The sequence below is a fragment of the Coregonus clupeaformis genome, chromosome 7 (assembly GCF_020615455.1).
Source record: "Coregonus clupeaformis isolate EN_2021a chromosome 7, ASM2061545v1, whole genome shotgun sequence".
NCBI classification, from domain to species: Eukaryota; Metazoa; Chordata; class Actinopteri; order Salmoniformes; family Salmonidae; genus Coregonus; species Coregonus clupeaformis.
The window spans coordinates 10,280,034-10,290,995 of NC_059198.1; the positions used below are offsets into that span (position 1 = coordinate 10,280,034).

Below are 10,962 nucleotides of genomic sequence, written 5' to 3' on the forward strand. Positions count from 1 at the left end.
TTCAAGATTGATTTTCAAATGCTCTCGTCCTGTGTCAAAGATACCATTTTGGTACAATGCTGCTCCCATGTGGTCAAAAACACGGCAGGCAGACAGTGGTCACATGGGGCCAACCGATTTCACTAAGATGGGCAAAAACATTTCCCAGTAACATTCCACTGATAACACCTGGGCTCAAAGATGATTTGAGTGCACAATTCTGATAAAACAAATACCAAAAAAATTCATTTGAAAATAGAGCAATTCGTTTTGCCAGCATCTTTACTGAACTTTTCACTTTGGCTAGACTGGTTACCAGAAAAACATCTACAGAATCAACATTTCTCCTCTTTTGTTTTAACTTGACACATTTGAAGTTGACACAACACATTTTAACTTAAATCTTAACGTGTGGTTAAATTGGAGCTTTCGGTGAAGGGGACGTTAAGACGTCAGTGCACTGAGGCTCACAGAATGGTCCAAAGCGGCCATACACGTCCCTGGCACAGACTGCAAAGTAGTACTTGGAGCCAGAGACAAACTGTGTGAGTGTACAGGCCATGGGCAGGGCCAAGGCCTTCACCTCCCCTATCTTCTTCCAGAGTAGGGGGGTTGTGCCGGGGGTGGCGGGGCCAGAGTGGTCCTGGTGGTAGGCATATAGGTGGTAGCTGTCCACGGCAGCACAGCTCTGGTCTACCTCAGTCATAGACCAGGAGAGCACGATGCCGTCATTCTGGCTCGGAACCCGGGTTATTTTGAGCAGAGGCTGCTGTGGAGGGCTGGTGCTGGACGCCTCTAGGGGCAGGCTGATAGTTTGAGGTGGGACAGGCAAAGGGGGAAGGGGAGAGGGCTGGAGGCAAGGTGTGGAAGATGAAGAAGTGGTTGTTACTGAGGCAACACTTTTAGATGGCGAGCCCTGAAAGATGAATTTTAACAAAATTGTACTACTTTCACATTAATTTGCTATGTTTACTCTCTTTGGTTGATTATAGGCAAATATGTAATTTTCTTCCAATTGGCAAACGTCATTCTGGAACATGCAGTATTCCATGTATTGAAAGACAAAGTTGCTCTGCTTTCAAACATTTGGTAGTCTCACCTGCAGGGGGCAATGATGAACAGTGTGTGGAGATCCAACGGCTGAAGTCTGACCAAGAGATGACCTCACTGAAACACAGCAATAAACTAAAGATAAAAACAATCTGGGTATTCTACTGCCAACATAACCACAGACAGTGTTGGCACAAGACACCACTTACCGGCCTGTGTTCCGACTGAAGTGGAGGTGGCTGTTTGCTGTGTGGCTGTGGTTCGCTGACACGCTGTTGAAGGCGAGGGTGAGGCCTTCAAAGCCATCGGAGCCTTCAGCACTCCAGTAACTGCATACAACACATGGGGACTACTCAGGGAGATGTAGTGCACTAGTCACTATGTACAACCCACTGCATGTCTGGCCCCTATAATATCATAAATACTGGTCACCAAAAGGAAGAAGGAAGGAAGGGAATATCAATCTTACCTTGAACATCATCATCATCCTCCTCCTCTGTCAGGTCTATGAATGCTTCAGATTTGGCAGGGTGAGATGCCTGTGTGGAGTCTGAAGGAGGGTTTGTAGCTTGACTACCTACATAGCAGAGTGTAGGAAAACACAGCTTCTCAGTTTAAATGACACAGAATCCGGACAAAAACAAACTCTTTACATTTACTCTTCCAAGATGACAAGCCAAACATCTGAGGTGTAAGCTAACCTGTTTTTGCAGGCACCTGTGGTACAAGGGCAGCTAGTTGTGCCGGGGCAGCTAGTTGCGCTGGGGCAGCTGGATGCACAGAGGCATCTGGTCGCACAGAGGGTTGAGTGCCTGTGGTGGCTGGCATTGAGAATCTTGGTAAGGATGTAGTTGAAGTGGAGTTCGCAACAGACACAAGCCGAATGGACTCACAGACGGAGACAGACACACCTGAGCTGGGCCTGCTGACTGTCCCAGTGGCTCCAGGGTGGGCGTCATTGGGTGTGGCACAGAGTGTGGTTGTGGCCATGGTTGTGGCCCTGCATGTGGGTGTGGTTATGGTTGTGGTCCTGGGTGTGGGTGGGGTTATGGTTATGGTTATGGTCCTGGGTGTGGGTGTGGTTATGGTCCTGGGTGTGGTTATGGTTGTGGCCCTGGGTGTGGTTGTGGTTGTGGTCCTGGGTGTGGTTATGGTTGTGGCCCTGGGTGTGGTTATGGTTGTGGTCCTGGGTGTGGTTATGGTTGTGGTCCTGGGTGTGGGTGTGGTTATGGTTGTGGCCCTGGGTGTGGTTGTGGCCCTGGGTGTGGTTGTGGTTGTGGCCCTGGGTGTGGTTGTGGTTATGGCCCTGGGTGTGGTTATGGTTGTGGCCCTGGGTGTGGTTATGGTTGTGGCCCTGGGTGTGGTTATGGTTGTGGCCCTGGGTGTGGTTATGGTTGTGGCCCTGGGTGTGGTTATGGTTGTGGCCCTGGGTGTGGTTATGGTTGTGGCCCTGGGTGTGGTTATGGTTGTGGCCCTGGGTGTGGTTATGGTTGTGGCCCTGGGTGTGGTTATGGTTGTGGCCCTGGGTGTGGTTATGGTTGTGGCCCTGGGTGTGGTTATGGTTGTGGCCCTGGGTGTGGTTGTGGTTATGGCCCTGGGTGTGGTTGTGGCCATGTGAGAGGTTGTGGCAGCTGGTGTGTCAGTGGGTGTAGTCATGGTTGTGGGTGTGGGTGTATTTGTGGGTGTGGCAGCGAAATGAGATAAGAGGGTGGCTGCGGAGGGGGGCTTGGGAGCGGCAGGGGTGTAGGGAGTAGTCCTCTGCAGGATGAAGGCAGCGGTGGGTGTCATGGTGGAACTCGTCATGGCGGTAAGTGCGGACACTGGGATTAGCTGGGAGTTGGTTTGGTTGGTAAGGATGGCTGTCCCTCCACCAGGCAGCTGTATGAGGAATGGCTGGAGAGAGAAGGCAGACTGACCTGGTGCTGGGGTAACACAGGTGCTCAGCATCAAGGTTTGGGACGTGGGTTGAGATCCAGTTGAGGATGTGGAAGAGGGGGAAGGTAGCAAGGGGGCTTGTGGAACAGAAATAAATGGAGATTTAAAAAGTGAAGATAGACTATATAAAAAACATAATATCAGGTGGTTAAAGAAAACACACAGATTAAGATAAGGAGAAACCTGCCAACAGACTAACTCCCTCCTGCTTACCTGTGGGTACAGAAGTAGGGGTTTGACTGCTCTGATCATTACGTACAGGAGTAGGGGTTTGACTGCTCTGATCAATACGCTTTGGATCCTGTGTGTTGTTCCCCATTGTTCTGTTTACAAGGAGAGGAGAGGAAAGTGAGTACAGGCAGAGGAGTCAGGAAGCTGATCAAAAGGTTGCTCAGTGGAGAATGATGGTGAACACAAACATAAGTGGATGCTGAGAGATACAGTATGACATCACTGTGCATCCAATCAATTGCTTTTATCCCAGATAACTCTTAATGACAAATTGATTATTCGTTGTCAATGCACCTACTGCTTTGGGCTACCCTCTGGTGAAACATTTTTTCCTCTGATTAATTGGGACACGCTGCTACACTTCAAACCATTGACTTACCTCAGGCCGAGAATTGCTGATCCTGCTGAGGTGGTTGCTGTGGCATAAGTAGAGGTAGGTGGCAATGGTACCTGATGAATATAGGGAAGAGCACTTTGTATGGAGTTCCAATGGTACCAACAACCTTTCAAAAAGGCAAGTTCCCTCTGAAATCACTGACATCACAGTCATCATTGAAAGATCAATTTCCTCCATTTTCACTCACCTCTGGAGGTTTCTTGGCATTCTCCCTGGCCTGGTTGGCAGTTCCAACTTTCTTGGAAAGTCGGGCAATCTTTGCCTGAAAGGGCACACGTGGAGCATGGATTGGCTTGTCTAATGGGCAATACATTCCAATGTCTTTATCCTTGATTACCCGGTTTGTGTTTTATTTAAATTTTTTTACATTTTAGTAATTTAGCAGACGCTCTTATCCAGAGCGACTTACAGTTAGTGAGTGCATACATTTTTCATACTGGCCTCCCGTGGGAATCGAACCCACAACCCTGGCGCTGCAAGCGCCATGCTCTACCAACTGAGCTACAGGAGGCCCATATTTACCATCCTTTGACAACTAACCTGCAGGCTGTTGAGGGCACTCGGGTGTTTTTCTATTTTGTCCACTCTGTCTCTGAGCCCCTGAAGACTCTTGTCAAACAGTGTGAGCTGCAGAACACGCAACTGCTCCTCAACAAGATGCTGCACCACCTACAGAGGAGAGGGAGGGGAGAGGGATTTTAATGGGCAAGTGAGGAAAAATAAAGATGGAAGGTTATTTTATTTGTTTAAACTTGAAACCAGTCCAACTGAGATTTTTTAAATAAATAACACTCAAAAAAACAAGAAGGTAGCACCATAAAAATAAAAAAATAATACTTGTCAGAAAAAGGTCTTAAAATAGCAAAAATATGCCATGCAACTCAGGATACATGATTACAATTTGGGAATTGAGATGTGGTTTCTTTAAATAAAAAAGAAAACACCTTTCATTTGAGGACCAACCTTCTTCAGCTTGTGTTGCCTTTCAGCGCTCCCACTGATCTTCAGTTCCACATGAGCCTCCAGCTCTTCACAGTCTACTCTGGGCTTCTTGTGATGCCTCTCCACCACTTCCACATCTCTTTCTCCCTGCTTTTGGCCGCCATCCTCTGAGTCTCCAGACAGGGATCGTTTCCTCTGTAGAGCAGCACCCTCCTCTTCTTGTTTAGAGAGAACACAAAACATTACAGTATCATCTATCAAAACACCGCTGTTATCAAAGCTAACATCTTGAAAATATATATCTCTCCGCTAGCTAACAGGCCAATTGAAGTCAACCTAGCAAACATATTAACTGAACTTGACATAATCACTTCGGTGCTTCAGTTGGTATTGGAAAGGACTATAGGATTACCTTCATCAATCTGAAGGGGCATCGGTGATGAAGGGGATGGACAGTCAACTGGAGCACCACTTTCAAATTGTTCTTGCTTCTCCATGTTAACCTCAACTTTTCCCACCCCTCCTTCTTCACTTTCCCTCTGTTCTTTCTCTTTCTCATATTTTTCTCTCTCATCCTGGACATCGTCATCATCACTAAGCACCAGGAATCCTGGCCTGACATCCTGGTCTGACTCTACCGTGTATGATGGGGAGAGGGAGGGGGAAGAGACAGACTCTACAGCCGTGTTGGGGGACAGGAGGAGGGAGGAGGCAGGGTTCAATATGGGCATTGTGTCCTGAGTGGTACCTGGTACCAGGTCTATTTCCATATCATCAACCTCCTTCTCCCTTACCGCTTCTGTTTTCTCTGAACTCACAGGAGAGGCAGGGATAACATCCTCCTTGGAATCTTTATCCCCCTTCATCACGCCATTCATTTTGTCTTCTACCTCGAGGCTGGGTAATGTAGCCTCCTTGTTCCCCTCTCCTTCATCTTCCTGAACATCTTTTACATCAGAGTGTATGTTCTGTGATGAAGGAACCAGTAATGCAGAGGTTGATGGTTCCTCAGAGGTCTCAGTGGTTAGGGATGTGGCTGTCAGGGAGGAAGGGGCAGGAGTGGTGGTATGTGTAGTTCTATGTGTTTCTTTATCTACTTCCATGGACACATCTTCAGATTGCTTCCCATTTACTATTGCTGGCTGAGGTGGGGATGGGATAGAACATAGAGAGGAAAGAGTGGTGTGAAGGGATTCCAGTTGCCGTCGATCACTGACTTTCATAGTCTTTTTTGCTCTGAAGATTTTCCTCAGGGGTTCCTCTGCGACAGCAACATCCATGTTTGACCTGAAAGGTGGTGGAGAAGAGAGCAAAAGAATGTCAATCATGTACAAGTTTGTTTTTGTTTTACTCTACTTAATTGCAATGCATTTGATTCAAATAGAAGTGGGAGCACAGACTTTCCCTGTACTGTCGTGGTCAAAAGTTTTAAGAATGACACAAATACTCATTTTCACAAAATCTGCTGCCTCAGTTTTGATGATGGCAATTTGCATATACTCCAGAATGTCATGAAGAGTGATCAGATGAATTGCAATTAATTGCAAAGTCCCTCTTTGCCATGAAAATGAACTTAATCCCCAAAAAACATTTCCACTGCATTTCAGCCCTGCCACAAAAGGACCAGCTGCCATCATGTCAGTGATTCTCTCGTTAACACAGGTGAGAGTGTTGACGAGGACAAGGCTGGAGATCACTCTGTCATGCTGATTGAGTTAGAATAACAGACTGGAAGCTTTAAAAGGAGGGTGGTGCTTGAAATCATTGTTCTTCCTCGGTTAACCATGGTTACCTGCAAGGAAACACATGCTGTCATCATTGCTTTGCACAAAAAGGCCTATTGCTGCTAGTAAGATTGCACCTAAATCAAACATTTATCAGATCATCAAGAACTTCAAGGAGAGAGGTTCAATTGTTGTGAAGAAGGCGTCAGGGCGCCCAAGAAAGTCCAACAAGCGCCAGGACCGTCTCCTAAAGTTGATTCAGCTGCGGGATCGGGGCACCACCAGTGCAGAGCTTGCTCAGGAATGGCAGCAGGCAGGTGTGAGTGCATCTGCACGCACAGTGAGGCAGCAAAGAAGCCACTTCTCTCCAGGAAAAACATCAGGGACAGACTGATATTCTGCAAAAGGTACAGGGATTGGACAGCTGAGGACTGGGGTAAAGTCATTTTCTCTGATGAATCCCCTTTCCGATTGTTTGGGGCATCCGGAAAACACCTTGTCCGGAGAAGACAAGGTGAGCGCTACCATCAGTCCTGTGTCATGCCAACAGTAAAGCATCCTGAGACCATTCATGTGTGGGGTTGCATCTCAGCCAAGGGAGTGGGCTCACTCACAATTTTGCCTAAGAACACAGCAATGAATAAAGAATGGTACCAACACATCCTCCGAGAGCAACTTCTCCCAACCATCCAAGAACAGTTTGGTGACGACCAATGCCTTTTCCAGCATGATGGAGCACCTTGCCATAAGGCAAAAGTGATAACTAAGTGGCTCGGGGAACAAAACATCTACATTTTGGGTCCATGGCCAGTAAACTCCCCAGACCTTAATCCTATTGAGAACTTGTGGTCAATCCTCAAGAAGCGAGCGGACAAACAAAAACCCACAAATTCTGACAAACTCCAAGCATTGATTATGCAAGAATGGGCTGCCATCAGTCAGGATGTGGCCCAGAAGTTAATTGACAGCATGCCAGGGCGGATTGCAGAGGTCTTGAAAAAGAAGGGTCAACACTGCAAATATTGACTCTTTGCATAAACTTAATGTAATTGTCAATAAAAGCCTTTGACACTTATGGAATGCTTGTAAATATACTTCAGTATACCATAGTAACATCTGACAAAAATATATCATAACACTGAAGCAGCGAACTTTGTGAAGACCAACACTTGTGTCATTCTCAAAACTTTTGACCACGACTGTACACACTTTTGTTGAAGTCCAAGATAGGACACACCCACATCATGCAGCCCCTCCTCCTCTTTACACCCTGTCAACTCTGATTGGTAGAGTGCAAAGCCTGCCTGGCAACACAAGCAGGTGATGCAGTGAGGGAATTCGAATATCTGGCCCCGGTGGGAGGTGTTTGCACCATGTGAAAAGTGATTGCATTTGTTTTGGAACTGGGCTGCCTCCTGGGCGTGAGCCAGGTGCCCTGCTCTGGCCGACGGCGAAGTCGGCTCAAAACAAAAAAGTGTGTTAAGCACGTGGAGTAATGAGTAGGATTCTGTTCACATGCAAAAGTGATTGATTTTGATAAAAACGCTTTATCTGCCTTCCCAATGAAAGCTAGTTTGAAAATTCTAACATATATTTTATGAAAAAGAGATGCATGTTTCTTAGTGATGCGCCATGCTGCTATGTTGACAGCATGAGCGTGCGGCGCAAATTACTGTTCGACTTGAGAATGGCGCTCCTCCCTTACCGCTTTTGACCTTTCATGTCACGGGCCATAGACCGTTGTACCGGACGCTGGTGATCATCAGGCGATTATCCAATTCTGAGAGTTTTTGTCAAATGTGTATTCATCTATTAACTAAATCTGTTGGATGTTTGTCTTTCATTCATTCTTTTCAAAATAGATCTGTATGAAATATCAGGGCTTGTCCATGTATGTCGTGTAAGAAATGCTATGTTAGTGCAAAACCTAGCAGCATTCACATAGACTGCTAGTTTCTCCAAGCAGCAAGGTGGAGAGAAGGTAGGATACAAGAACGCTCCCCTTCTACACTTGACTTAAACGCAATAGCCAACCTAGCCTGGAAACCCAATGTTGAATTTCATTGAAGCATGCACATGAAAATACACGCACGTGATTCATGCCTACTTGCCAGGCTCATGCTTACATTGTTCTGCGTATGCGTCAGGTGACAGAAATCTGAACACATTGATTTAATTATACTTTCCTGTGGATATTGTCTCACATTCCTACCTGCAAACAGACCAACCACACGGACAAACGGTAAAGTAAGTTAAAATATATTTTTATTCAACATTCTGGCTTGTAGAGGTCGTGAGAGGAAACTTTCCTGATCCAAACGCTCATTTATGCCTGACGTAGAATTCCATGAAATAAACCATCAGGTTTCCAGGCTATAGCCAACTAAGCGTTAAGTTCTGCTTATACTTACCACTGCCTCTCTCATTCAGCAAAATAGGAATGAAAACAAATCAAACAATCAAGTAGCCTTGCATAGTGCCATGCCATCTTAGCCAACATTTAGGACAACTCTTAAAGCCAGTCTAATATTTCCAGTGTTTTCAAGCAATAAAATAAACCCCATTGAGTTGAAAGAATCTGTAATGACATTAGTACAAGTTTTCAAATTATCTTTGAAAAAGTAATGTTCTCTCATGGAATGTCATTCCTTAAACTGCCCCATCATAGAAATCCAGTACTACCTGCAGCTGAAAATGTAATGGGATGCATTTGCTCCATGTAAAGAGTTTCCGTTTAGGAGGGTGAATACTTTTTTCATACATTTCCCCCCAGAACCTAATTGAGCATTTGACGCAATTACATAAGATTTGTTCTGGGTTTCAGAGATTAGCTCCATGTGACCCCCCTCTTTGACAGTATGGGCCTGAATTTACTTGTCAAACCCAAGGGTGTGGGATAATCCTCCAATGATAACATTCATGGAGGATTCCCTTTGCAGTTGGATGAAATTCTATTTACCGCAGTTAGATTACCCTGTGAAAGGAGGCAATTAAATACACCTGTGGACATTCATTTAGACTAAGTATCAAGGGCTTGGCGAAGTACGACATTTGATTTTAGTTTCCCAGTGAAAAAAGTCCAGCAGATACTATCAATCTGCACACCTGAATTTAATTTCATTATACTAATTGATTACTCTTGATTTGTTGCACCAGGCGTTGGCTGAGCAAAGGAAGGAGTGGCCAACGTAGTCCTACAGGGTATGTCACAAAGCAGAATCAATAGGTTAGCCAGGTAACTGTAACAAACGGTCAGAAATATTTTTAATAAACCAAAAACAAACAGCGTTAAGTAAATTATGGATTATTGAGAATATTGAGTCGGTACCGTTTACATTTCAAGTCAATCTTTCTCAGCTAGCTAGTTAAGTCATTGATCCTGACATTACTTCTTAGAGGGCCATGGAGTGCACAGGCTTTTGTTCCAGCCCAGCAATCACTCAATGACACACTCCGGTGCCTCAAACAATTTGAAGTTGAGTATTGTGATATTTCAATTATGAAGTGGTATATTTCACACAATGGTTTGCTTTGCACTGGCAAAATAAGATATCTAATGCTAACATGTATAAGAATACTGGCAGTAGGAATATTGCCCGTGAAATCAAGATGTGCAGGATCTGATGGCTTGGACACATTGACGGACAGTGGCGGCTGTGCTGGAGTAGATGGGTCTCATGGGACAGGTAACGGACTGTGGCAAGACACTACAGCGGTAGAAGATAAGGACTAAGTAAATAATGTAAGTATATTTCATTGTCAAAATATTGCGTTAACGGACCTACAATTGCTACATCAGTAAGGTATTTGAGAAGTCTGCAGATTCCTTCAATGGCCTCAACAATACACCATTTACATAAAATGATACATTCAGTGAAGTTTAGACTGAGATTAAAAAGTATCTTAATGCACTAACTCAGCGTTAAACACATATTTTAGAGGCCACTCACCCTTTACATCCAGTTTCAAAACAGCATCCTGCAGTGACCAGAACTTGCTAAATTGAATCAACAAACGCTAACTTGCACATAGGTTAGGTTATTAAATGACTATCTGCTTATCCTGTCTGCTGTTGTTTCACTGATTAGGAGTGAATCAAAAGCTGCTCATTCTTAGTATGTTCTAAACGTCACAGACCACAGCTAGCCTACTCAGTCCGTCAATTCCCTCCCTCGGTTTCCCTCCTCAAACAAAGCAGGAAGTGTGATGGGGCAGGGCTTAAAAAGAGGGAAGAAAATCCAGACAGAGGAAGGCGGGGCTACCATCTTTGGAGAAAGTGAGCTTCACTAGGCTCCTCCTACAAACTCTGATTCAAATAAAGATACATTGTATGTTCAATATTCAAGCTTAAAATTAGAATCATTAAGATTCTGATGTCTTATTTTAGTAGTGAACCCAACCCTTAGGGCAGTTTTGTTTAAGTGTAGGTGTATGAATGAACAGAATTCCACAACAAAGGTGTTTCAAGGCACTTTCAATGACTCCTATTCATGAAGAATGGTGCAGTCTACATTTTGTAGCTACTCTCCTGCTCTATGCTCATCATACAAAACAGTCCTCCATCTCAATCCATCCTGCCTTGTGCTTCAGGCATTCCCTCTCCTCCTTAGCGCACAGTGCTAAGGAGTAAAAAATGATTATCCTGAATATTGTCCCCAGAATACTCATTACTAACTTGTGAGGAACTATACCCAGAGGGAAATA

General features: G+C 45.0%; 1 protein-coding gene across 3 annotated transcripts; it reads right to left on the reverse strand.

Moving 5' to 3' along the window:
* Window positions 1–243: 243 nt before the first annotated feature.
* On the reverse strand, window positions 244–10,434 carry LOC121569000 (activating transcription factor 7-interacting protein 1-like). Of its 3 annotated transcripts, none has more exons than XM_041879576.1 (13): window positions 10,209–10,434; window positions 4,947–5,821; window positions 4,556–4,752; window positions 4,133–4,261; window positions 3,780–3,854; window positions 3,575–3,645; window positions 3,178–3,287; window positions 2,946–3,041; window positions 1,731–1,850; window positions 1,499–1,606; window positions 1,239–1,358; window positions 1,079–1,146; window positions 244–829 (listed from the first exon to the last, which is right to left on the reverse strand). In XM_041879576.1, the coding sequence occupies exons 2-13, from the start codon at window positions 5,812–5,814 to the stop codon at window positions 395–397; spliced, it is 2,397 nt and encodes a 798-aa protein (XP_041735510.1). In that variant the 5' UTR covers window positions 5,815–5,821; window positions 10,209–10,434; the 3' UTR covers window positions 244–394. The 3 variants fall into 3 exon arrangements, with proteins under 3 accessions (XP_041735510.1, XP_041735508.1, XP_041735509.1); XM_041879574.1 differs by having other exon boundaries at window positions 244–895; XM_041879575.1 differs by having other exon boundaries at window positions 1,079–1,164.
* Between the last annotated feature and the right edge of the window lie 528 nt (window positions 10,435–10,962).

Excerpts from the sequence above, each read along its gene's own strand:
- LOC121569000 (XM_041879574.1), bottom strand. The coding sequence starts at position 5,814 with ATGGATGTTGCTGTCGCAGAGGAACCCCTGAGGAAAATCTTCAGAGCA. Across the intron at positions 4,262-4,555 it reads GGCAACACAAGCTGAAGAAG|GTGGTGCAGCATCTTGTTGA; the intron begins GTTGGTCCTCAA and ends TCTCCTCTGTAG. Across the intron at positions 896-1,078 it reads TTCATCATTGCCCCCTGCAG|GGCTCGCCATCTAAAAGTGT; the intron begins GTGAGACTACCA and ends TTCATCTTTCAG.